Consider the following 21,715-nt stretch of genomic DNA (forward strand, 5'->3'; position numbering starts at 1 on the left):
GTTCCTGTGTCAAAGGCCACGCAACCATAAAAGGCGTCTCGCGGAACGGTAAACTGTCAACTAATATTCAAGCCTAGGAACAAAAAGAAACTTGCATCATACCCCACCACAACCGAGTCTAAGTTCCATTTAACCCGTGTCATTCACTTTTTGCTGATTACATCGCACGGTTTCAACAAAATTGCAAGTGCGAAGATGCTACGCACTACCCAAGCAAGTAATTTCAATAAGCCGAAATGGTATTATACAATGACTTGAAAGTAGTGGCTTTGGAAAGAGCTGTAACCACAACTATTTCCTATACTAGCCTGATATAGATAAGCGCAGTATGAAATAAGGCTCGGGAGATGAATCGTTTAGTTTCTACGGGGGGATCTGTTTTCGACTCCGACTGTACATATGTACAACCAAGACCCGACACGAAGAAGATATCGCGATGACCGAGAAAGATCTCCATACCTTGATCTGGCATACCTAGAATGGACCCCTGGGTCGGCCCTCTAGTCAGACTCCATCTATTTCTTTACCTAGGTGAACGTCTTGAACATCTTCTAGACATCCCTTTTACTTTCCTACGAGGCCAATGCAAGGTAATAATTGAATAAAATAAGATATCATTAAAAACGCATTAATTCATACATTCAAGGTCATATCCTTCAATCATTGAATAACCGTATAAACCGTATTAAACCCCTCATAGACTGTTAAGCAATGCCTCAATCAGCGGCAAGAAGCCACTAACATCGCCGATAAGGGTCTGCGTCTCATTAACGAACTTGGCTGACAACAGGTCCTCGGCGTTGTGCAACAGCGTCGTGATACCCGTGATCGAGTCGGGCTCCAAGAGCGACTCGATCTGCGGCATCGACTTGTCGACGTTGCCCAGGATGGTCTTGAGGTAGCCGACCGTCTTTGCGTCGAGGAGGGAGCCCGCTTCGTCGATGAGGTCTGAGGTCTCGCCCACGAACTTGGGGGTGAGGAGGTCGGTGCCGTTGCCCAGGAGGTAGCCCAGGTTGTGCAGAGTTGTCGAGTTGAGGAACTCGCTCTTGATGTCTGGGACGACGGGGACGAGGCCGGTGAGGAGCTCTGCGAGGCCACCGATGACGTAGGGGGTGAGGAGGTCGCCAGCGCCATCGATGAGAGAGCGAGTCTCGTTGACGAAGTTGGGAGTAAGAAGGTCGTTGGCGTTGGAGAGCAGGGAGCCGATAGCGTCGATTGTGGTCGGTGTGAGCAGCTTCTTGATCTCCGGGAGCAGGGGCGTGACCTGGCTGAGGATGCTCTTGAGACCAGTGACGAGGTCGGGGGTCAGGAGCTCGTCGGCGTTGGCCACGAGGCTCTTGGTCTGGTTGGCGAACTCGGGGGTCAGGAGCGAGGCGCCGGAAGACAGGAGGGTCTCCAGCTCGTCGAAGGTCGCGGGCTTCAGGAATCCGGTCAGCTCGGGCATCAGAGGAGTCAGAGCCGAGAGAAGCTTCTTGAGGCTGTCGACGGTCGACGTAGTAAGCAGGCCCGAAGCGCCAGCGACAAGACCCTTGGTCTCGCTGACGAAAGAGTCGCTCAACAAGCTGCTGCCCTGAGTCAGCAGGTTGGACAGCTCGTCGAAAGTCTCCTTGGTCAGGAAGCCCTTGAGCTCGGGCATCAGAGGAACGAGGGCGTTGAGAAGAGTCTTGAGCGCGTTGACAGTAGACTCGGAAAGCAGCGAGTTGGCGTTCGTGAGAAGAGTCTTGATGTCGTCGATAGTCGCCTTGGTCAAGAGAGACTTGAGGTCGGGCAGCAGAGGAACCAGCGCGTTTAGGAGCGATTCCAAGGCGTTCACGGTCGACTGGGTCAATAAGGAACCGGCCGCATTGATCAGCGACTGGGTCTTGGTCACGAACGAGGGTGTAAGCAGCGCGTTGCCGTTCTTGAGCAGACCCGAAAGCTCGTCGAAGGTATCCTTGGTGAGGAAGCCCTTGAGCTCGGGCATCAGAGGAACGATGGCGTTGAGAAGCGTCTTGAGCGCGTTGACAGTAGACTCGGAAAGCAGCGAGTTGGCGTTCGTGAGAAGAGTCTTGATGTCGTTGATAGTACCCGTGGTCAAGAGAGACTTGAGGTCGGGCAGCAGAGGAACCAGCGCGTTTAGGAGCGATTCCAAGGCGTTCACGGTCGACTGAGTCAACAAGGAACCGGCCGCATTGATCAGCGACTGGGTCTTGGTCACGAACGAGGGCGTAAGCAGCGCGTTGCCGTTCTTGAGCAGACCTGAAAGCTCGTCGAAGGTATCCTTGGTGAGGAAGCCCTTGAGCTCGGGCATCAGAGGAACGATGGCGTTGAGAAGCGTCTTGAGCGCGTTGACAGTAGACTCGGAAAGCAGCGAGTTAGCGTTCGTGAGAAGAGTCTTGATGTCGTCGATGGTAGCCTTAGTCAAGAGAGACTCAAGGTCGGGAATCAGAGGAACCACCGATTTCAGGAGCGACTGCAAGGCGGTCACGGTCGAGTCGGTCAAGAGTTTGCCGGCAGCGTCGATGAGAGCGGTGGTCTTCGCAGTAAAGGATGGAGTCAGGAGAGCTGCACCGTTGTCAACGAGGCTCTCAATGTTTTGGACGTTCTTGTCAGCAAGAAGACCGTCAGCCTTCACAACCAGGTCGTTGATCTTGTCGACGTTGTCAAGCAGGGCCTGGATGCCGTTCAGGTTCTTCTCAGACAGGAGAGTGTCAGCCTTGGACAGGATGTTGCTCAAGGTAGCGGTGTTCTGGGCGGTCAACAGCTTGTTGGCATTGGTCAAAAGGTTCGCAATGTTAGCAGTGTTGGAATCGCTGAGGAGAACACGAATGTTGGTGTCGACCGGGGGAGCCAAGCTAGTGGAGAGATACTTGAAAGTGTCCTCGATCTCACTGAGCAGGTTGGGGTTCAGCAAACCGCCAAGGCCCTTGAGCAGGTTCTCGAGATCACTTCCGATCGACTCGAGGCCGCTAAGAGGGCCGCCGGAAGAGCCACCGAGAAGGTTTTTCAGGGTCGACTCGATGTCGCCGGTGATCGAACCGGAGCTAGAAGAATCATTGGAGTCGGAGCTGCTAGCAGTAGCTGAAGGAGAGGCCTCGGCAGTCTGGCTCGAGCCGGTCTCAGCAGCATCGGTCGTGCTGGAAGCACCACCGGAGCTGGCAGAGTTGGTGTCAGCCGTGGAAGAACCACCACCAAGAATATCACTCAGAAGACCATTGGAGTTGGCCGTGTTGGCGGTTGCGGTGTCCGCCGCAGCAGCAGCAGCAGAAGCAGTGTTGACCGCACCATCGGTGTTCACAGTTACAGTGTTGGCATTGGCGGTGCTGGCGGGTGCATCATTAGCCGAGGCAGTATCCTGCTCCTCGCCATTGACATTATTGGTGTTGGCGGTGCTGGCCTGAGACGTAGCAGCAGCCTGAGGGGCATTCACCTGGGCGGTGTTGGCCGAAGCAGTATCGGTCTCCACGTTGTTCACAGCAGGCGCGCTAGAAGCCGATGCGCCTGCGGGCGAAGCTCCCACCACATTGCTGGCGGCGAGCAGGGCAGTCGCGAGAACAGGAATGAAACGCATGGTGGCTCGATATCTTGTGTGCGTTCAAACCCGCAGTCACAATGGGCTTCTCGTCTGGGGAATAGAGCCGCGAAAAGGAAGAGCCTGGGAAAATCTCAAGAGAAGGGTCCCGCCAGGTCTTTATTTTCGAGTCCACGGTGATCGCCACTGGGGAATATCATTTTGGGAAGAAACCCTCCACCGGGCTCTGACACTAGAGCACCGTGGACCGAGATGTGGATCGACACCGAGGCAGGAGACGGAGATTAATGCCATGTGATGGGGTAGTGCCGTACTTGCCGTCACATCTGCTGAGGCTGTTCAGAGCTTGACATCACGGGAAAGTCCAGGAGTGGGCTCGAGAGCGTGAGGGAGCGGGGCGTCTGGGGAGGGTTCCCGAGGCACCAGGACCCAAATTGGGGGACAAACTCTGATTCAGGGGGTGGGTTCGTCCTTCACATGTCCCTAATTGAGTCAATTCCATCCACGGTCGTTCTCTCGGGCAGGATCGAGGGTCGCGGCGCAGGTCGACGAGAGGCGTGAATGGGAGAACTAAGCTCGAATCGGGAAAGTGCGCGGGGGACTCGACCTTGGGCCGACTCCACTCTGGTCGTTTAGCGGCGTTGACGGTGGGCCGAACCTGGATCCGAGCTGGGTCCAACCGGGCAGGAGAGGGCAGGAAAGGAGGGGTTCTCGGCCTGCCTCCAATTCAGGGATAGCTTACCCCGGAGTGTGGAGTCGCCGGTGTGCTCATTGGCGGTGCGCCGGTGCAAACTTTTACGACCTGTGCGACTCGGCCGATCATTACTCGCGGCGCACGAGCTGACCGAGTCCAGCACCGTGGCGGTCCCTGGGTGATGAGGTCCAGGAACCGAACAACCCTGCGTAGTGGCAGTCCCCATAATTCTATGACTCGTCCTTCAATTTACCGTTATCTTGCGCAAGTACCCCGGAGGCCAATTGATCGGCTGGAGATGATCGGCGCTCCGGAGGCGCACTAGCAACCGTCCCATCGCAGGATTCAAAGACATTCGGTCCATCCGGGGTCTCCCCAGACCGTTCGTGCGCGTACCATTGGCTCCTCTATTCCCCGGCCTCCATCTCGTGCAGAGCCAAGTCACCTGGGCGCTCATCCTTATTTCGTTTCCCCCCGACGTCATGCACTCGCGGTAGCGGATCATCGCGGATCCGGATTGACACTGTACGACATGGTGAATCACTAGCTTGAAATGCCAATGGAGACCGTTTCAGGGGAAATGAGGTGCCAAAAAAATAAGATCGTCCACCGTACCGTGGGAAAGGAAATCGTCAAGGATCATCGAGGCGACGAAAAATTTTCTCATTCCGCCGCTCGGCGCACTGACCATCCCCGCCGCATTCGAGAACGCCTCACGATATTACGCGACTTTCTTAATCTCCGGTATCCGCTGCTTCACTTGCATCGACGGTAGGAGTCGGAAGGGAATTGTCTCGTCAAGATCGAGAACTCCCTTTTTTCGGTCTTCACAAGCTTCAATCTATATACAGCAGGATCGGATGATCTCCCCGATCACCCTTGTATATCTCAAACGCGATATTTTTAACCGCCCCGGACTGAATTTTCAGCCACCGTCATCATAAGTTGGGTCGCTTGCGATGGTGCGCTTGTGCTTCCCTGGAGCAATGCGTCGGCCTCGCTGGTCTGCGCCCGGCTCCGACCCTCCGGCTTGAACGTGAACGTCTCGGGTTCCTCGCCAGGGATGCCATCTCCTTGCATGCCCATCACGTATGAATTAACTCTCACGTTAGTCCCGTCGGGTCCATGTTCCTGACATGACATTGCAGTCTTGTGGCGCATTGCGGGACATTGGCGGTGCCGCGGGATGAACTCGGGCTGCTTCTTCCAGGCACGAGGAAACGACAGTCACCTCGCTTTGGATGTGACGTGGGTGGAGTCGATTTTGCCCTTCCTCTGTTTCTTACATGTCTTCTTGAACTTTCTTTGTAGATGTCCGGCTTCTTTTAGAATGTAGTGGATTCTCGTGGGTAGGTAAAGAGCCGTGGTGTCGCCGGCGAGGAAGGCTGACCGGATTCTCACTCTGATGTCGTCGGTGTCATAGACCGACCTTTCACTGAGACGTCGTCGATGTCATATACTCACCCTTCGCGCCCAAGGACCATGGTAATTTCTTGATTTGACTTTGCTTTGACCTGGCAGAACGCGCTCCGCGCTCTGCAACAACCCGGTTCAACGCGGTGGTCGACGTGCCCAATGTCGCGATGCAAAGAAGCGACTTGGTTCATGAAGATCAAGACATTTTCAACTCTCTGCAAAATACGAGAATTGCTCCAGCAGAATTTCGATGCAAGGGTCCACGTACTGATCAGCGTCGCCTTCTGACGTTCCTCGAGAAACTCAGCTTGGTGAAGCTCGAGTTCACGCCGGAGATAGTATTGATTGCCGAGGGATCGCTGAGTACGGGCTCATCTAATCAACAGACGAAAAGTTCGTTCTACAGTACACTTCGAAATCAGATATACCGCTCTACTCCTACTACTTGATTGCCGGGAAATGATTCTGCATGACGCCAACTCGTTTGGCTCATCGCCCCGTAATTTCGCCAATGCTGTCGTCGTGATAGATATATTGCCATCAACGAGTCATCGTTAATACATGTAGTACAGTAAAATTAGAGTCAAATTGTGACAAAGGTCGCGCCTTCAAGAAGAGTGAGTACATTACATTCCATTCGAAATATCAAGATAGGATAGGAAAGGATGGAGGGGAGCTGCCTTTTAAATGGCAACCTTCGTGAATCACTCTTAACCGGCTGGTCTCTATCTAGTACTAGTTAAACCCACCCGCCAGCGTCACGAGTGAATCAAAACATCAATTGATTATTGTAGAACAAATCTCGCCGCAGCCTCATGGATATCTTCCTGCTCCTTCGGCCATCCAAGCAAATGGCCCACAACATATATATCGTGCGGCACATCTGGGACTTCGAAATGTTCGGCCACGTTGCCCGGAATAGCGCTCATCGCGTTGAAAAATCCACGAACACTATCACAGAGGACCTCCACGCCTCCTGCCTGAATGAAAATTGGAACCGGGGTTGCAAAAGGATGTAGTGCCGGAGAGATATACGGATCATCCAATCGCACAGTCTCAGGGGGGCGCGATAGCCCTTGCCCCCCATGCCATCATACGCGCCTCGACGTAGTCGGTCTTGATATTCCTGTTCGCGCTAACGGCCTCAGGATCACCTTCAAAGCAGTACTCGACCGAGGGCGAAAACAAAAAACATGCCTTTGGAGGTGGGAGGTGGGCGAGTTCATGGTCCTGTACATCCTTGATGGAGACAAGGTAGCGCAGAAGGGCTACTGCGATAGTCGAGCCTGTGGAATCGCCTGCGAGGATGATGCGTGACGGAGAAATTCCCATTTCTTTAATGAGGTAAATGTATGCCGTTACCGCATCTTGCATGGCACCGGGATACGGTGTTGGGTTACTGCCACCGGCGAGACGGTACGTACTGCAGCCAAAAAGAGCGAGTCTTCTCGCCCAGCTTGTTGTTCAGCAGGGTTGCTGTGGGCCTCGAGTCCTCTGGCCGTCCAGTCAACCACAGGAGCGAGCCAGAATGGAAAGACAAAACCACTAGACCCTGTTCTTCCAGTAGCGACTGCTTCGATGGTAGCTTCGGATACCAAGTACCGCCGACCGTCTCCGGCTTAATAGTGTCGCTCGTGAAGTCACCGCAATACGCGGAGGCTGGCGCGGGGTCGATGGTCACCCAGCGATCGCCAAGTTTGCCCGGTTCCAAGCTCAAAGATTGCGTGAACCCGATTTCAGTGATAATACGAAAACATCCCTTGAAAAGCCGTGTCGTGTACGCCTCGCGGTAGGTCCACCTTGGACTTTGGCGCAAAAAGCTCGGGATGTAGTATATACTGTAGAAAACAGCCTCTAAAAGGCCTCGAAAGATAGCTATGATGACCCAGATGGCACACCCTGGCTGTCGAGTCCGCCAGCCGTTGGGAACTGCATCGTCATCCGCCAATGATCGCGCCATGTCACCGACCAGTCTTGCGCCCTGCGTGAGAAGTTTAGGGTTGTGATGCCAAGCAAAAATCGCCAAGAGGGCTTAGCATTTAACGACTTTTATCAGAGGGCAAAGAGTCGGGACGGGCCCAGAGGCGCTCCTCTCAAAGGAAGCCAAAAGAAGCAATCGTGGAGAGGATAAATGCGGTTGCGTATATTACAAGCGGGTTGGCCACTCTTACGCGAACGCGTAATTCTCACCACCCCTACTCCTACTATTTCAACCACCCATCACGCCACCAATCGCTTGACGCTCCTTATCAGTAAATTATCCAAAGCACCGGGACTTTCAATACAACAATACGGAATAGCTACTGGAGGAAATCAAAGGCAACAGTTCTCTGGACTGGCGTAATGAACGGTATGATCCGCAACATGTCACAGATGCCTGTTATATTGTCAATAATAAATACTCTTCTTTAACCTTAATGAATCTAAAAACCTCTATAATCTAGCAAGCGACCGGGAGAACTGCAATTCAAACCTCCCTATTGCAGCTTTGCGGATCCAGCTGCCCCATCACACCGACTGACTCAGTCACCTTCTGAACCCGAGACTTGAAATTCGCCGAGAAGGGATTTGGATCCGTCTCCTGGTTCAAATTTCCAAGTGTGTGGTTAACCTCCCGGTGGTTTGCCTCGTCAGCACGCACATACAGCAGCAGGGAGCGCATGCACCGTTGGCCTTCGGGCATTTGCCAGTATTTTATCGCCATCTTAGGTGCTTCCAGCTTCTCCCATTGAGGGAGATGGCCGCTATCAAGATCTTTGATTGCTTTGGTGTATGTTATCACCGCTTCCTCTTCAAGGTATCCGACGAAGCGGTGGCATATTTGCGGTGAGATGAGATAGGCGATGGAGAATCCGCTGAAGAACACCCATTGGGCACCGAGGACCATGAGTCGCATGCCTGGGCCTGGCTCCACTAAATTTAGAAAGGTGAGGAGATGCATTCTTTCGTTGTAGGCTTCTTCAAGAAGGGTTTCGATCCTGGGGGGATGTCAGATTATGTATTTGGGAAGGGTGAATTTGGGTTCTCACCATCCGTAGTCCCTTTGAAATCTCCTTATACTTTTGAGATGTCGTAGCATTCCGGCTACCATTCCAGGAACACCTGCGACGCTCTCAAGAAAGATGAACCGGGTGATCCATTTCTCCTCCGTCATGATATAACGTTGAGGCATAGAGGTTGCAGTCGCTGGCTCAGATCGATACCCAGTAACAAAGTCCATACCCCAGCGTAACATTCGTACGGAGCCAAGTGCCACCTTGTCTTGCCAGTTTCGCGCTTTCCGGTGTGCGGTTTGAATGGAGAGGATTTGTTCTTTGGTATATCTTCAATTATGAAGCCGGGTTAGCTTCATGTCCTTTGTAGCTGACCAGCAGGATTTCTGCTAAGAGCAAGGTTTGGACTCACGTTGGATGGGCCCAAGAAGACTTATGAGCAGGCTTTGTGTCGGTTGCATGGTGTCTTCTGCCAAAAATGCATGGCTTTGGAGGTATTGTCTTGCAGTTCCTAGGTAACGAATTGTGCGGAGAGCGAAGCGAGAGAATAGGGAAACGGGGAATGCCCCCGAGGGATATTTGGAAGTTCATCATGAATTGAACAAAGTAGATTCAATGGCCTGGTAAATGAAAGATAAAAGGGATGGTTTTGTAGCAACTTCTTCGCTTGAAGATGATTCAATGATGCGAAAGTAGATTCTAAACGGGCAGAATTGGCCCACTTTATACAAACGGAGATTCTGTCACCTACAATGCAGAATGCAGAATGTCATTGATGTTGAGAATGAGTGTTCTAAGATGTACAGTGTAAGTGCGATAACAAGCCTAGATCTCAACAATATCGCGATCAACCACGCCTTGTCGAACCTTAATCCCCGGTTTCATCCGATATTGTCGGGTAGATCAGTTACTAACGTAAATAATGGCATATATCGTGACTCACTTATGGGGAAGGCTCTGGCTAAATCTGATCATTCGGATTATGATGCCATACGTTAATAGGGGAGGAGTCATTCCTGGATCACCAGCCGTAAACATGAGAACGGCGCTGCGGGAGCGTTTACTTCCACTCCATCAAACGCAGCAACTGATCTTGTCCTCTTAAAAACGGTTACTCCCAATTCTATGATTAAATAATATAGAGCATATTTACAAGAATGAGTCCCTTGGTGTGAAGCAGAAAGCCACAGCTCAAGGTCCAAACACCTCAACTTCATAGTTCCCACAGATCTCTTCCCACCCCAGCCACCCACCATCTATATCAGCCCAAGCTCCAGCAGCCCGAATACCTTCTATTTCGGTTGAATTTGTAGGAAGTTTGTGAGCGGGAACCCAAGTGCGCCCATCCGCGACACCGATGGCCTGGTCCACCTTCAACGCCGCAATGGCTGATTGGAATAGCGGCCGCACGTATGGATAGAACCACATATGTCCCCATAAGGTATCCATATCATCTTTGCTTCCGGTCCAATGATACATGCCGTAGATGTTCTGGGTTACGATGTTGGTTCCGAGGCGGAGCTCGGTGACACTTGGGATAGCGTCGACAGCGTGAGAGATCGATTTCAGCAAGCTGGAAATTGAGTTGGCGAGGTTGGAAGGTAGCGAGATTTTGAAGGGTTTGAAGTTTGGGGACTCGCTGATGTTTTGGGTCACCCAAGCTGCTGAGGTGCTGTTTGTAGCTCCGGTCTCGTTGTAGGTGAGGAACTCCACGACGTGTTCGAAGCCTGCGTTGGTTTGGAAGATTCCCGATCGGTAATCAACGCCAACGTGCAGCTCTGCCCTCTGATCTCGGATATAAGGGGGAATCACCTTCTCAGGCCCGCCGGTCGGCACAACGCGATTTGGATCGATGTCGCCGTGGAAAAAGGGTTCGAGTTCCTTCATAGAACGATAATACTCTTGCACACCCCATACATCGCTCATGTATTTCTGGTCGGAGTCACTAAATTCCTGGGTGGAGTCATAGAAATCCTTGATGCGATCCAAGGTGGCCGCAAAGAGGCGTCGCATATCTCCCACGGGACCCATGATAGTGCCAGAGTTGAGCCATCGTGGAAGATTATGGCTAAACTGTCCATCATCGGGTCCAAATGCACCAATGGGAATGCCGATGTCATGGGGGTTTGCCCAACATCCCACACGAGCCCAGTCTGTCGGGTAACATACTTTCTCAGGGCCAAAGAGAATTGTTTGTCGGGGAGCGTCATCTGGTGGCAGACTCTTAATGTAGTCCTCTCCAAAGCGCGTCGCAATTTTAGCGTTCGCTGCTCTGTTGATGGCGAAATAGCGCTGGATCAAGACATCTGGAGGGATCTGGAAAGTCACATCGAGGCCATCGACCATAAGAACTAGATCATCGTCCGAGGAGGGCGGAAGGGTCTCTAAATACAGCATAACATTGCGTACTTTAGCTAGATGCGTCTTGGCCGCGTCTAGGTCACCCTCTTTTTTCCAGCCGTTGAAAACAGGGACTGGGTACCCCAGGATTGTAGCGGACGCAAGAGTTCGGCATAGTTGGTGATTCGATCCCGTGCTTGGTATCAAGAGGTGGAATTTAGATACTCCAGGTGACTTTTTTGTAGAATCCAAAGTTATTGTCGATTCCTCAACGGCCTCGGTTGCGTTGAAATCGAGTGATACCGGTGATACCGCGAGCGGATCTCGGGCGATCGGCGATCGATATTGAAACAAAGTGATAAGAGCGATGACAATCAATCCGGCCAGGCCGGTCCATTGCCAGCGACTCAACAACTGCATTGTGTACTTCACTTTGCAGTGAAGACTCTGGTTTTCCTTGACGCTATAAGGGAATGGCTTTGTGCTATTTCTAGATCAACGAGTCCAGGTGTCGCATGCCCGGTTGCATCGCCTGGGACCTGTGCCAAGGGTCAAAGTACTCCAGTCTGTGGAGATTAAAGCCGGTAATCAAACAGCGGGCGAAAAGGGGGGTCTGCCTGTCGTGTTCTCTCCCCTTTTGTGATACACAAATCAGGGCTAGTCTGGCGCCACGGGCGCCACGAAATCCGGTATTGGATCTCAGGCTAAGCAGACCAAGGCCAATGGCGTGACTATTATAGTCTATGGACCCTTGGCTGACGTACTATGCAATTAGGCTTTCTGTTTTTTGAGATGTCTCGCGAGAGACCCGGTGGAGCACCGGCGCTGTACGGAGTACGATTACGAAGTACGATGAAAAACGCCCCGTATTATTTATGCCACCTGTGCGTTGGCAGGTAATTTTGATGTGTGCCTCGTGCACGCAAAACTAATCTGCACTAGCGGTCAGATCTATTGTTAACGCTTTGAAATCTTCAATTTCTTCTTTTCATTGTCCCCTGCTTACGACCTCGTGCGCCAGTCGCCAACCCCGTCGGATCGATCATAGAACCACCAAAATGGGCCGCAGGAGCGAAGAACGGCAAGAGGCAGAGCTCGCTCTTCTCAGTAATGATGAATCGACATCTAGCAGCGATATTGATGACCTTGAGGCCAACAAAAAAGTCGAGCAGGGCAACAAACATGCCGAGCTCGAATACCAAACCCCCACGACACTAAAGGGCATCTGGCTCACGACGTACTTTGGGTTTAGCATGGCCCTCACTATCTATAATAAATTTATTCTGGGATCTGTGAGGAGCCTCTTGGATCAGGGTGCCTGCTTTTGCTAACAGTGTCTACAGTTCAAAGCTCCTTGGCTCCTAACATGCCTGCATACAACTGTCTCCGCCCTCGGAACCCTCGTGATGCTAAAAATGGGCTACTTCAAGCCCTCGAAACTCAGCCTGAGAGAGCATCTTATACTTGGAGCATTTTCCGTACTCTTCACATCGAACATTGCGATGTCCAATCTGTCACTGTATGACTCCACCTCGTCCTGTTTACCCGGACTTTTACTCACCTCGTTAGGTCTCTTGTTTCGCTAGCATTCTTCCAAATAATTCGTAACACCGTGCCGCTCTTCACCGTTTTGATTTACCGAGTCTGGTTCTCTCGGTCCTATACGATGGCGACATATCTATCCTTGATTCCTATTGTCGTGGGTGCTGGGATGTGCACCGCTGGCGACTATAACTACACAATTCTGGGCCTAATGGTTACGCTGGGAGGCGTGATCTTGGCTGCAGTGAAGGTATGAAGAATATTGGCCACCTTGGCCGCTTTACCCAGAAGCTAACGTTTCTAGACTGTGACAACAAATCGCCTGATGACCGGCTCCCTGGCGCTTCCACCAATGGAGCTTCTTTTCCGAATGTCGCCTCTTGCCGCAGCTCAGTCATTTATCATCGCAATCATCGCTGGAGAGATCCCGGTGTTTCAAAAGGCAATGGTCGAGCGGACTGAGGACGCTTCGGCTTTTGCGATCACTACGACTGTTTTGTTCCTTCTTGGCAATGGATGCCTGGCTTTTGTGCTAAATGTGTCGAGCTTCCAGACGAACCGACTTGCGGGAGCTCTTACTATTACAGTCTGTGGCAATCTCAAGCAGGCCCTCACACTTGCTTTGGGTATTGCCGTTTTCGGAGACTTTTCTATTAACATTTTGAATGGGCTTGGTATCTCCTTGGTGTTGGCAGGCTGTGCATTCTTCAGCAAAGTGGAGTTGGATTCTAAGAAACGGGCAACTTTGACATAGTCTCGACGCATGTATTATAAATTTAATAGATTTTTCTCACGCGGACATTCCACGCGTTCTGTACTTGTCTCTCACTTACTGATCCTGATTTAATTATTAAGGGCTGCTTGTTAGATCTATCTGGCGAAATACATACCTGAACTGGATAAAGCCCTAGTCATCATCACAAAACTAGCTCGTATCTTTTACTCGTATTTCCGTCATTTTCGTAATGGCGGCGAGCTCCCTTTCCAAATCCCGATACCCCCATAGGTCATACGTTTGCCAAGGATTCCCACTACGCTACCACATTGTTTGGGCTTCGGTTTCCGACAAAGCCGCAAGTTCCCTGTTCCGTGTACAAACGAGCGGACCGTATCCGAAGCCAGTGTGGAGCGCTGTCAGCATACGGAGATAACCTGTGCTTTCCTTGGCAGCATAGCCCTAGTCCTCGGACCCTTGTTTGGTGTGGAGTGGCTGAGACACCACTCGAGAAATGGTGCTATGAACGGACAGGCACTAGTTACTTGTTAGCAAATCAAAGATGGGGTTATGGGGGCTACTAAAATGAAATCCGACCGACCGATCCAAGACATGAAAGCCGGTGCTTCCGAGCTATAATGAAAGTGGATCCATAATCTCGGGCAGGGAAACGAGGATCTTAAAGGGTCCTAGAAATGATCGTCAGCAAATAAACATACTTACGGCCTGCAAGTTCGGTGAAAGCAGCGGAATCCGGAAAGTGATTGCCACAGTGGGCCGCTGTAGGGCTGACCGATACTCGGTTTGTTACATTCCGAGAAGATGGGGGCCAGAAATCATTATGAACAGCGTCTAAGCCACTGCCAATAGAGGGTCTTGTTTGAACCTCGTGCAATCTCACAGGCCGACAATTCAGTCTCCAGTGGGCGGAACTTGTTTTCGCTACGGCCCCGGTCGCCCAGGTCACTCTGCATCCACAGCTGCGGACTGGGTAGCTTGGCAAGCGTTAGTGCTAGCGACCCCAACGCAACCCAGATGCACCAAGGCAATCGATACCATGCTGGGAGAGGGCAGAGAGCGGCGAGAAATGCTCAGATAACATGTTTGCAAGGGAGCTATCTGGTACCTAAAACGCCGCGTAAGGAAAAGCGCAGTCAAATGATCTCAGTATGAAGGTGAAGAATGTTGATCGCATGCACTTGGATGACTGGATGGCGGGAAGGCCTCGGTCAATCCCAGCGAAGATCAGGTAAATTACAGGTCAAATAAAAAGCAAAATACGAGGTTCCCCTTTTTCTTATCCCCGGACACGTACGAGTACGACTCGGTTTCTGGCGGGGGCAACTTTACCCGTCTTGGTGGTACTGAGTGTATTGCATCCTCATCTGCAGATTGCATATATTCTATGCGTGATCTATCATTTCGACGGTTCTTCATATACAGAAAGGGTTTTTCGCAGATTCTAAGACAGAAATGACGCTATGGATTTCTGAACTTGGTTATAATTCCTCTGATCGCGAAGGCGTGAATCAGTAAAGTTGGTCAGCAGAAAGCACGTTAGTTTATAGACTGTATTTCCAGTGGGAATACCTTGACAAGACAAGTCGCGTGAATATTATTAGTGTGTATTTCAGACTGTATGATCAGGCTGTGATTCCCGTATTTTGCTTCGTCGCTCGGTGGTTTTGCCGAGCTTGGGTTGCATTAAATCTCGTTACTATTATCTTTCCAATCTTTCACTGGCCAGGGCAAGTGTGGCGTTAGCAGGGACCACATTTACAATAAGCAATCTCCCCCTAGGGTCTTGAAGCTGCAAACCACGCTCAGAGCTCCGCATTTCTACGCTTTTATTTTTTTATTCTCCTGAGTTATCTCCCCATCTTTTTGACTTGGCTGTTTACTCCTATTATGATGTCAAGCGAGTCTACAGCGGATTTCGAGACGAATGTCTCCGGCGATCTCTGTACTGTACCAAGTACACCAGACAGAAGTCAATCCGGCAGTCCCCGCCTTGATGATAGCACCGACGAGACGGATAGCTCTTATCGCGAGAAGTCACCCGATCCAAACAGTGATGTCGATCACAGTGTTCCTCCACGGGCCATTCAAAACATCTGTGTTGTTGGTGCCGGTTACGTCGGTGGACCGACAGCTGCTATTATTGCCTACAAGAACCAACACGTGAAAGTTACGGTTGTTGATAAAGACGACCGTCGGATCAGAAGATGGAACTCGCGGCATCTTCCAATCTATGAGCCTGGTCTTACAGAGATTGTGCGTATTGCTCGTGATGGTTTGCAAGGCTCTCAGGAGGGAAATGATTCTGTGAAGAATTATGTAGCCTCGGAGCTTGAATCAAGAATGCCCAATCTTTTCTTCTCCACCGATGTATCCCAATGCATCCAGAGATCGGACGCCGTTTTCATTGCGGTAAACACCCCGACAAAAGTGCGCGGCACTGGAAGAGGCAGCGCAACGGACATGACAGCCTTCGAAGCAGTAGCTGCGGAAGTTGTGCGTCATGCGAAGAACAACACTATTATCGTCGAGAAGTCGACGGTGCCTTGCAGAACTGCAGAAATGATTCAAGAGATGGTACGCTCTATTGCCCTTGGTGGTGCTCCTTGACACTCACGTTTTACAGATCAGAATCCAAAGGCCTGGTGAACATTTCGAAATCCTGTCAAACCCCGAGTTCCTTGCTGCAGGAACAGCTGTTCAAGACCTCCTCCATCCAGACCGTATCATCATTGGTTCTGCCCCTACAGCCGAGGGACGAGCCGCTGCAGAATCTCTAACAGGAATCTATGCATCTTGGATCGATCGATCGCGCATACTCACGACCAATGTATGGTCCTCTGAGCTGGCCAAGCTTGTCGCAAACTCTATGCTCGCTCAGCGCCTGAGCAGTATCAACAGCATTTCAGCAATCTGCGAAGCGACAGGCGCCGAGGTCAATGAGATCTCCGCGGCCATCGGGATGGACACCCGGCTGGGCAAGTCATTCCTGCGAGCGGGTATTGGATTCGGTGGCTCGTGCTTCAAGAAAGATATTGCCAGCTTGGCGTACATTGCCGAATCCCTTGGCCTGGACGAAGTTGCACACTACTGGCGGCAGGTCAACGTGATGAATGAGTACCAAAGAGATCGCTTCGCTGCGAGAGTCATCCGCCACTTAAACAGTACACTCGTCACGAAAAAGATCTGTATCTTGGGTTACGCCTTCAAGCCCAACACCTCGGACACTCGAGAAGCACCTGCACTCGAAATCATCAAGACGCTTTTAGATGAGAACCCGTACGAAATTGCTATCTTTGATCCTTGCTGCAACCGTCTTGTCATTGAAAACGAGGTCCGGGCCCTGCAGCCCTATGGTCCCTCGGTCCTCAGCGAAGATGGCGGGTGTGTGAAAGTCTACTCTAATGTCTATGAGGCCTGTGCTGGCTCCAACGCGATTTTGATTGTTACCGATTTCCCTGAATTCCGGAATACCCCAGTTGCTGTGAACCCTTCACCATCCAAGACCAAGGTACTCCAGAAGCCGCAAACTACGACTCATATAGACATCGTCTCTTCCCATATCGCGCCATCCTTCCATGCACGGTTCAACACCGAGCCGGATTGCTCTGCCGATTGCCCAGACTGTCAATCAGGAGCGACCTACGGAGAACCGAGTTTCGGGTCAAGCAAAAATGTTCCGAAAGAAATGGTTAACTGGAAGAAAATCGCCGGGGAGATGGGATCTCCCAGGTGGCTGTTCGATGGTCGGTGTATCATCAACATTCCAGAAATGACCAAGCTGGGCATCCGCGTTGAAAGCATCGGGTCTGCTGGTCTGGCGGTCTAGCATTCTAAGCTGATTGAGTTTTGGATTTTGATATCCAAAGTTGTTGTCTGTGTAAGTTGCAAGCCATGTCTATACCATCGGGCTGTACTTTTAATTTTCGTTGTATACTTGGGCAATAAAAGCTGTTTTGCTTATTAGTTCCAACGTACTCTGCTACTTGCTTCACATCAATATCAGTTTCTATTCATTCTATTTCAGCCTCATAGGATTTTACCCGCAGTGATAAGGCGGCCACCGAGAATCTCCGCTGTTATCTGGTGGAGTAGTGGGGTGCACGTGGGGGAGGGGGATTACAACAGATTTTTTCCATCTCCACAGCTCTTTTCCTCCGGGGAGATTAGATTTCTCTCTTGGTTTCGATTCTCTTGTCATATTTGCTGCCTGTTTTGGTACTTGTACTTCACTTCTTGCATTCGCTTGGCCTATTTCAATGCCAGGCAACCCAATCGGTTAATAAAATCTCGGTCTTGGCACCGGATAATTTCTAAAATGGCAATTCACAGTTACATGAAGAAAGCACCACCATATGTTTTGGCCAGCACGCTGTGCTCTGCAAATGGCATCCTATTCGGAATGGATACGGGTGTGATCGGCCCGGTCACCGATATGAGAGATTTCAAGGCTTCATTTGGAGGTAGCCAAAATGCGACCATTCACGGCCTTATTGTTTCCTCGATTCTGATTCCTGCTGCTCTTTCTTCCTTCTTCGCTGGCCACCTTGCTGATAAACTCGGTCGGTCGAAAGGCATCAGCATTGGTGTTTTTATTTTTGGGGTTGGGGCTGCTATTGAAGCTGCTGCTGTCTCGCTTGGGATGTTTATCGCTGGGAGAGTTGTAGAGGGATTGGGAGAGGGGCTTTTCCTAGGTACTGCGTTGCGAAGATACTACCTTGGACTTTATTAACCCTTTTATAGGCACTCTTGTGGTGTATATTGCGGAAATTTCACCCACCAGTACTCGGGGTATGTTGACGACGGGTCCACAATTGGTGATTACTTCGGGGATCATGACGGGGTATTTCACTTGTTATGGATCTTCGGGTATCAAATCATCGCTCTCCTGGCGCACCCCATTTATTCTTCTTGCATCGCTATCAATGCTGCTTTGTATTTCAACCTTTTTCTTTCTGCCTCCGTCCCCGAGATGGTTGACATTGCACGGCCGCCGGGAAGAGGCAGAGCAGGCATGGGATAAATTGGGTGTCAGCCACGCTGAGCGCGAAAAAGTTGAACTGGAGTCAGAGACAGTTGAAGTTTCCGCCCCTACAGGAAATTCGGAGACCAGGAAAAGCGTCGTGGAAACGACCGACAACCACAAGGAGAGCGTCATGGGCAAACTCTTCGACATATTCTCCAAAGATGTTCGGTCGCGCACTGCTCTTGTTGTCTTCATGATGAGCATGCAGCAGCTTAGTGGTATTGACTGTGTGCTCTACGTATGTTCAGAACTCCTTGTTTGTTTTTCCGGTGCTCTAACATCCTCTTTAGTACGCTCCATTGCTCTTCCAGCAGGCCGGACTTGCCTCATCAGAAGCAAGCTTCTTTGCCTCCGGCATTTCGGCACTCGTAATATTCTGTGTGACTATTTTCGGATTGCTTTACGCAGACAAATGGGGCCGCCGAGGCAGTGTCATTTATGGTGGCATTGGACTAGGCATTGTCATGTTCTTGATTGGTGGACTGTACGCAGGAAATGCCGTTCACGGGACATTTGGAGCTGGCCGCTGGGTTGTAATCGTTGCCATTTACATTTTTGCCGTCATCTACTCTATGACATGGGCAGTCAGCATCAAGATCTACGTGCCCGAGATCCATCCGAGTCGCACCCGTGCATCGGCAACAACCCTGGGTCATTCCTCAAACTGGATCGCCAACTTCTTGGTTGCTCTCACAACGCCTATTCTTTTGGCTAAAAGCTCTTTCGGAGCATATTTCCTGTTTGGTGGTTGCTCCATCCTCACTGCTCTTGTGTGTGCGGTCTTTATGCACGAAACCAAGGGCCGATCCTTGGACGAAATCGAGGAGGCGTTTAAACATAAAACTTCCGGAAGAAAGAACCCCTTCAACTCTTTGCGACGACCCATCATTAAATCGACGGCCTAACGGATACTTCACGATACGAACTTTGAACGACAACTCTCGAGAACACGCAGGACGGTCATGACATACATTACACACCATAGATTGGATATTAGACGTATAAATTGGATACTAGACTTGCATGATAGATTATTCGATAAAGATATACTCGGCACCGCTGTCTTGCCAAATGCCAAGTACATACAGGAGACTCAAAGCGTAATCTACGTTACAGTAAAACTGCTGCCTTCAGAAGTGATCGACTCCCGGAGAATAGTGTGAGTTGATAAATTGAAACAACACCACCGCCAACCCCCTCCTCCGAACACTTGCCGCCATACACAATCTATGAATCTGATTCCCGAATCGACCTTGAAACTGGTCCTAACTTACCGGAGTTTAAAATAAGGCAGTTTTTTGAAGAAAGAAACTTTTGGTATATACCTCAGTTACACTTCAGACTATCATGATGCTAAGATATAGTCCATTACAAAGGCTCGATAATATAATCCGTCTGGTCTACACTGATTGTAGAGGCCAGCTATGCCAATCAAGCGGCCAGGTATTGGCGTCCGGTTCGGTTGTCCAAATGGATTTGAAGATTGATAATGTATCATCTTGAAAACGATCTGGGTGGAGGCGAGGCTGGACGCACTTTGTCGCTCTCAGCCCTGTCAGAAATTCAAGTTTAACCGTCCAGGTGGGAGCCAGCAGTTTGAGAAACTCGAAATCAAAGTGCAGGGCTCTGTTTCTCCCACCTGGGCCGTTGTAAGAATATTTCTTCCTTTGGCCATACAGAGGGTGAATCCTCAGCTGTAGAAGGCGTCTTGCATCCTGGTTTGCGAGTATGTGTGTGAAAATTGCTTTGGCCAGAGTCTCGTCAATAGCACAATTGATCATACAGTCCCGAGTAAACCATCTAAGGCACTCATTCCAACGATCCGCTATTAGGCCTTTTTCAAACTCGGTCAAGTCACGGGGCGTGATCGGCATCTTGTTGACACCCATTTCAGGCACGCAGTTCAGCACTAGGTCGAGCTCCACAAGGCATGGGAACCGGCCTAATGCGGCGTAGACATCCGACTCGAGACCTCGGTATCTTTGTAGACAGATCCACAGCTTCCGTAGAGATGGACATTGGCCTGCCACCTCCAAAATATCCTGGGATGAAAATATAGGCCCAATCTGTCCCTTACCTGAAAGTCTACGCAGGTCTTGATCAGTCCATGTATGGGATCCCTTGTGCACTTTCAACTCGAGCAGTGTTGGTCCATGCCAACAAAGGACCGCACCACTTAGGAAGTTGGGGGCATATGCGCCCAAAAGACAGAGATACGTCAATGGGGGCAGGGATTTGAACATCGACTCCGCAGCGGGCCAAAATCCTTGGTCGTCCGCCTCCGGTTGGAATAAGGCGAGGGTGAGTCGGCTCAACTGCCGGAAAGGGTGGATATTCACGATGGTCTGAAGTAGCGTCGAGTCTTCAATACAGCCGACAGTCCACGATCTCAGGAAACTAAAATCCGTAATTTTTTGCAACTCCTGGAACTGCTCGGCTGTCATTTTGGTATTGAGAGGCCACGATAGTGATTCAATTTTAGCGGGAAAGGGTGTCTCTTTAATCTCGGTTTGCGGCTTTAACTTGATCGTTTCATTAAAATCCTCTTGAGGACCCCGCTCACCAAACGCGCTGATCTGCAATGCAATCTGCCTGACATGAGGCGCAAGTAGCACAATGCGCTGAAGGATCCTATCGGGATGCTCACAAAACATCCTGTGGTTCGGGTTTTCGAAACAGGTGAAGTGGACAGCATGCAGCAATGGCGAAAGAAGCCAGGCGTTGCAAAGGTCACCCCGGTTAAAAAAAGTCCAAGCGGTGAAAATAGACACTCGACAAGTGGGTTGATATTGCGAAAGAGCCTCAAAGAGCTTGAGCGGGCCGCCATTCTGAACAAGAATATTTAAATCGTGCAAACAAGGCAGTTGTCGAATGAGATCGATGATAGGAGCCCAATCTCCCGGGCTATAACCACTAATTCGGGGGATGGGCGCGTCCGCTAAATTCACTTTTTCTAGAACATCACGAATGTGGTGGTAAGGATTATAAAGATTTCGAGGGTGTATACGGTATTCCGCCACAATACTCAGTCGTCTCACTTGGGTGAGGGCACGTAGGGCATCCGGCAGATAGAGCAGTTTGTGGGGAGTTTCCCCATCTCTCAAGCGGATGATGATATGGTGGTATAAGAGTGATCCAGAAATTCTATTCCATTCTCGATTTACTTGAGATAGCGCTTGAAGGCTTCCCTTGGACTCGTCGCCTGTCTGCCGCCTTGATCAGAGCTGTTTGTTGTCACGTTAGAAAGGGGCTCACCCATTTGGCGATGAGATGCTTAATCTCTAGTGGCAGTCGGTCCATGGTTCTCAATTCTTGAGTAACAAGGGAGAATATTGAATATGATGAAGAGTAGCAAAATATTGGCTATGCAGAGAAGACGAGAAGACAAATTCTGGTTTTGTTAACTACTTCAGTGAGCACATAGTAAAAGTGGGTCGAAATCAGTCACGTGTGGATTTAA

At 50.6% G+C, this 21,715-nt stretch overlaps 9 protein-coding genes across 9 annotated transcripts; 3 read left to right on the plus strand and 6 right to left on the minus strand.

Annotated features, from left to right (window-relative positions):
- Positions 1 to 694: 694 nt before the first annotated feature.
- Positions 695 to 3,550, minus strand: N7498_003013 (uncharacterized protein; the record flags this gene model as incomplete). Its single annotated transcript, XM_058450075.1, has 1 exon — positions 695 to 3,550. One exon carries the CDS (start codon positions 3,548 to 3,550, stop codon positions 695 to 697), a length of 2,856 nt encoding a protein of 951 aa, XP_058312419.1.
- Positions 3,551 to 5,108: 1,558 nt separating this feature from the next.
- Positions 5,109 to 5,291, minus strand: N7498_003014 (uncharacterized protein; the record flags this gene model as incomplete). Its single annotated transcript, XM_058450076.1, has 1 exon — positions 5,109 to 5,291. One exon carries the CDS (start codon positions 5,289 to 5,291, stop codon positions 5,109 to 5,111), a length of 183 nt encoding a protein of 60 aa, XP_058312420.1.
- Positions 5,292 to 6,406: 1,115 nt separating this feature from the next.
- On the minus strand, positions 6,407 to 7,581 carry N7498_003015 (Alpha/beta hydrolase fold-3; the record flags this gene model as incomplete). The annotated part of the gene is made up of 3 exons (XM_058450077.1): positions 6,407 to 6,696; positions 6,719 to 7,044; positions 7,136 to 7,581. The coding sequence occupies 3 exons, from the start codon at positions 7,579 to 7,581 to the stop codon at positions 6,407 to 6,409; spliced, it is 1,062 nt and encodes a 353-aa protein (XP_058312421.1).
- A 507-nt stretch (positions 7,582 to 8,088) lies between these two features.
- On the minus strand, positions 8,089 to 9,075 carry N7498_003016 (alternative oxidase; the record flags this gene model as incomplete). Its single annotated transcript, XM_058450078.1, has 3 exons — positions 8,089 to 8,599; positions 8,651 to 8,933; positions 9,027 to 9,075. 3 exons carry the CDS (start codon positions 9,073 to 9,075, stop codon positions 8,089 to 8,091), a joined length of 843 nt encoding a protein of 280 aa, XP_058312422.1.
- A 730-nt stretch (positions 9,076 to 9,805) lies between these two features.
- On the minus strand, positions 9,806 to 11,374 carry N7498_003017 (glycosyltransferase domain-containing protein; the record flags this gene model as incomplete). The annotated part of the gene is made up of 1 exon (XM_058450079.1): positions 9,806 to 11,374. The coding sequence occupies one exon, from the start codon at positions 11,372 to 11,374 to the stop codon at positions 9,806 to 9,808; it is 1,569 nt and encodes a 522-aa protein (XP_058312423.1).
- Positions 11,375 to 12,012: 638 nt separating this feature from the next.
- On the plus strand, positions 12,013 to 13,250 carry N7498_003018 (uncharacterized protein; the record flags this gene model as incomplete). Its single annotated transcript, XM_058450080.1, has 4 exons — positions 12,013 to 12,246; positions 12,298 to 12,473; positions 12,524 to 12,746; positions 12,801 to 13,250. 4 exons carry the CDS (start codon positions 12,013 to 12,015, stop codon positions 13,248 to 13,250), a joined length of 1,083 nt encoding a protein of 360 aa, XP_058312424.1.
- Positions 13,251 to 15,131: 1,881 nt separating this feature from the next.
- N7498_003019 (UDP-glucose 6-dehydrogenase) lies at positions 15,132 to 17,058 on the plus strand (the record flags this gene model as incomplete). The annotated part of the gene is made up of 2 exons (XM_058450081.1): positions 15,132 to 15,806; positions 15,856 to 17,058. Coding segments are annotated over 2 exons (1,878 nt in total), but the record flags the coding sequence as incomplete, so codon positions are not given.
- A 489-nt stretch (positions 17,059 to 17,547) lies between these two features.
- Positions 17,548 to 19,160, plus strand: N7498_003020 (putative MFS sugar transporter; the record flags this gene model as incomplete). The annotated part of the gene is made up of 3 exons (XM_058450082.1): positions 17,548 to 17,923; positions 17,973 to 18,493; positions 18,546 to 19,160. 3 exons carry the CDS (start codon positions 17,548 to 17,550, stop codon positions 19,158 to 19,160), a joined length of 1,512 nt encoding a protein of 503 aa, XP_058312426.1.
- Positions 19,161 to 19,655: 495 nt separating this feature from the next.
- On the minus strand, positions 19,656 to 20,909 carry N7498_003021 (uncharacterized protein; the record flags this gene model as incomplete). The annotated part of the gene is made up of 1 exon (XM_058450083.1): positions 19,656 to 20,909. One exon carries the CDS (start codon positions 20,907 to 20,909, stop codon positions 19,656 to 19,658), a length of 1,254 nt encoding a protein of 417 aa, XP_058312427.1.
- Between the last annotated feature and the right edge of the window lie 806 nt (positions 20,910 to 21,715).

This window comes from Penicillium cinerascens (assembly GCF_028974065.1).
Source record: "Penicillium cinerascens strain IBT 15544 chromosome Unknown contig_1_segment0_segment0, whole genome shotgun sequence".
NCBI classification, from domain to species: Eukaryota; Fungi; Ascomycota; class Eurotiomycetes; order Eurotiales; family Aspergillaceae; genus Penicillium; species Penicillium cinerascens.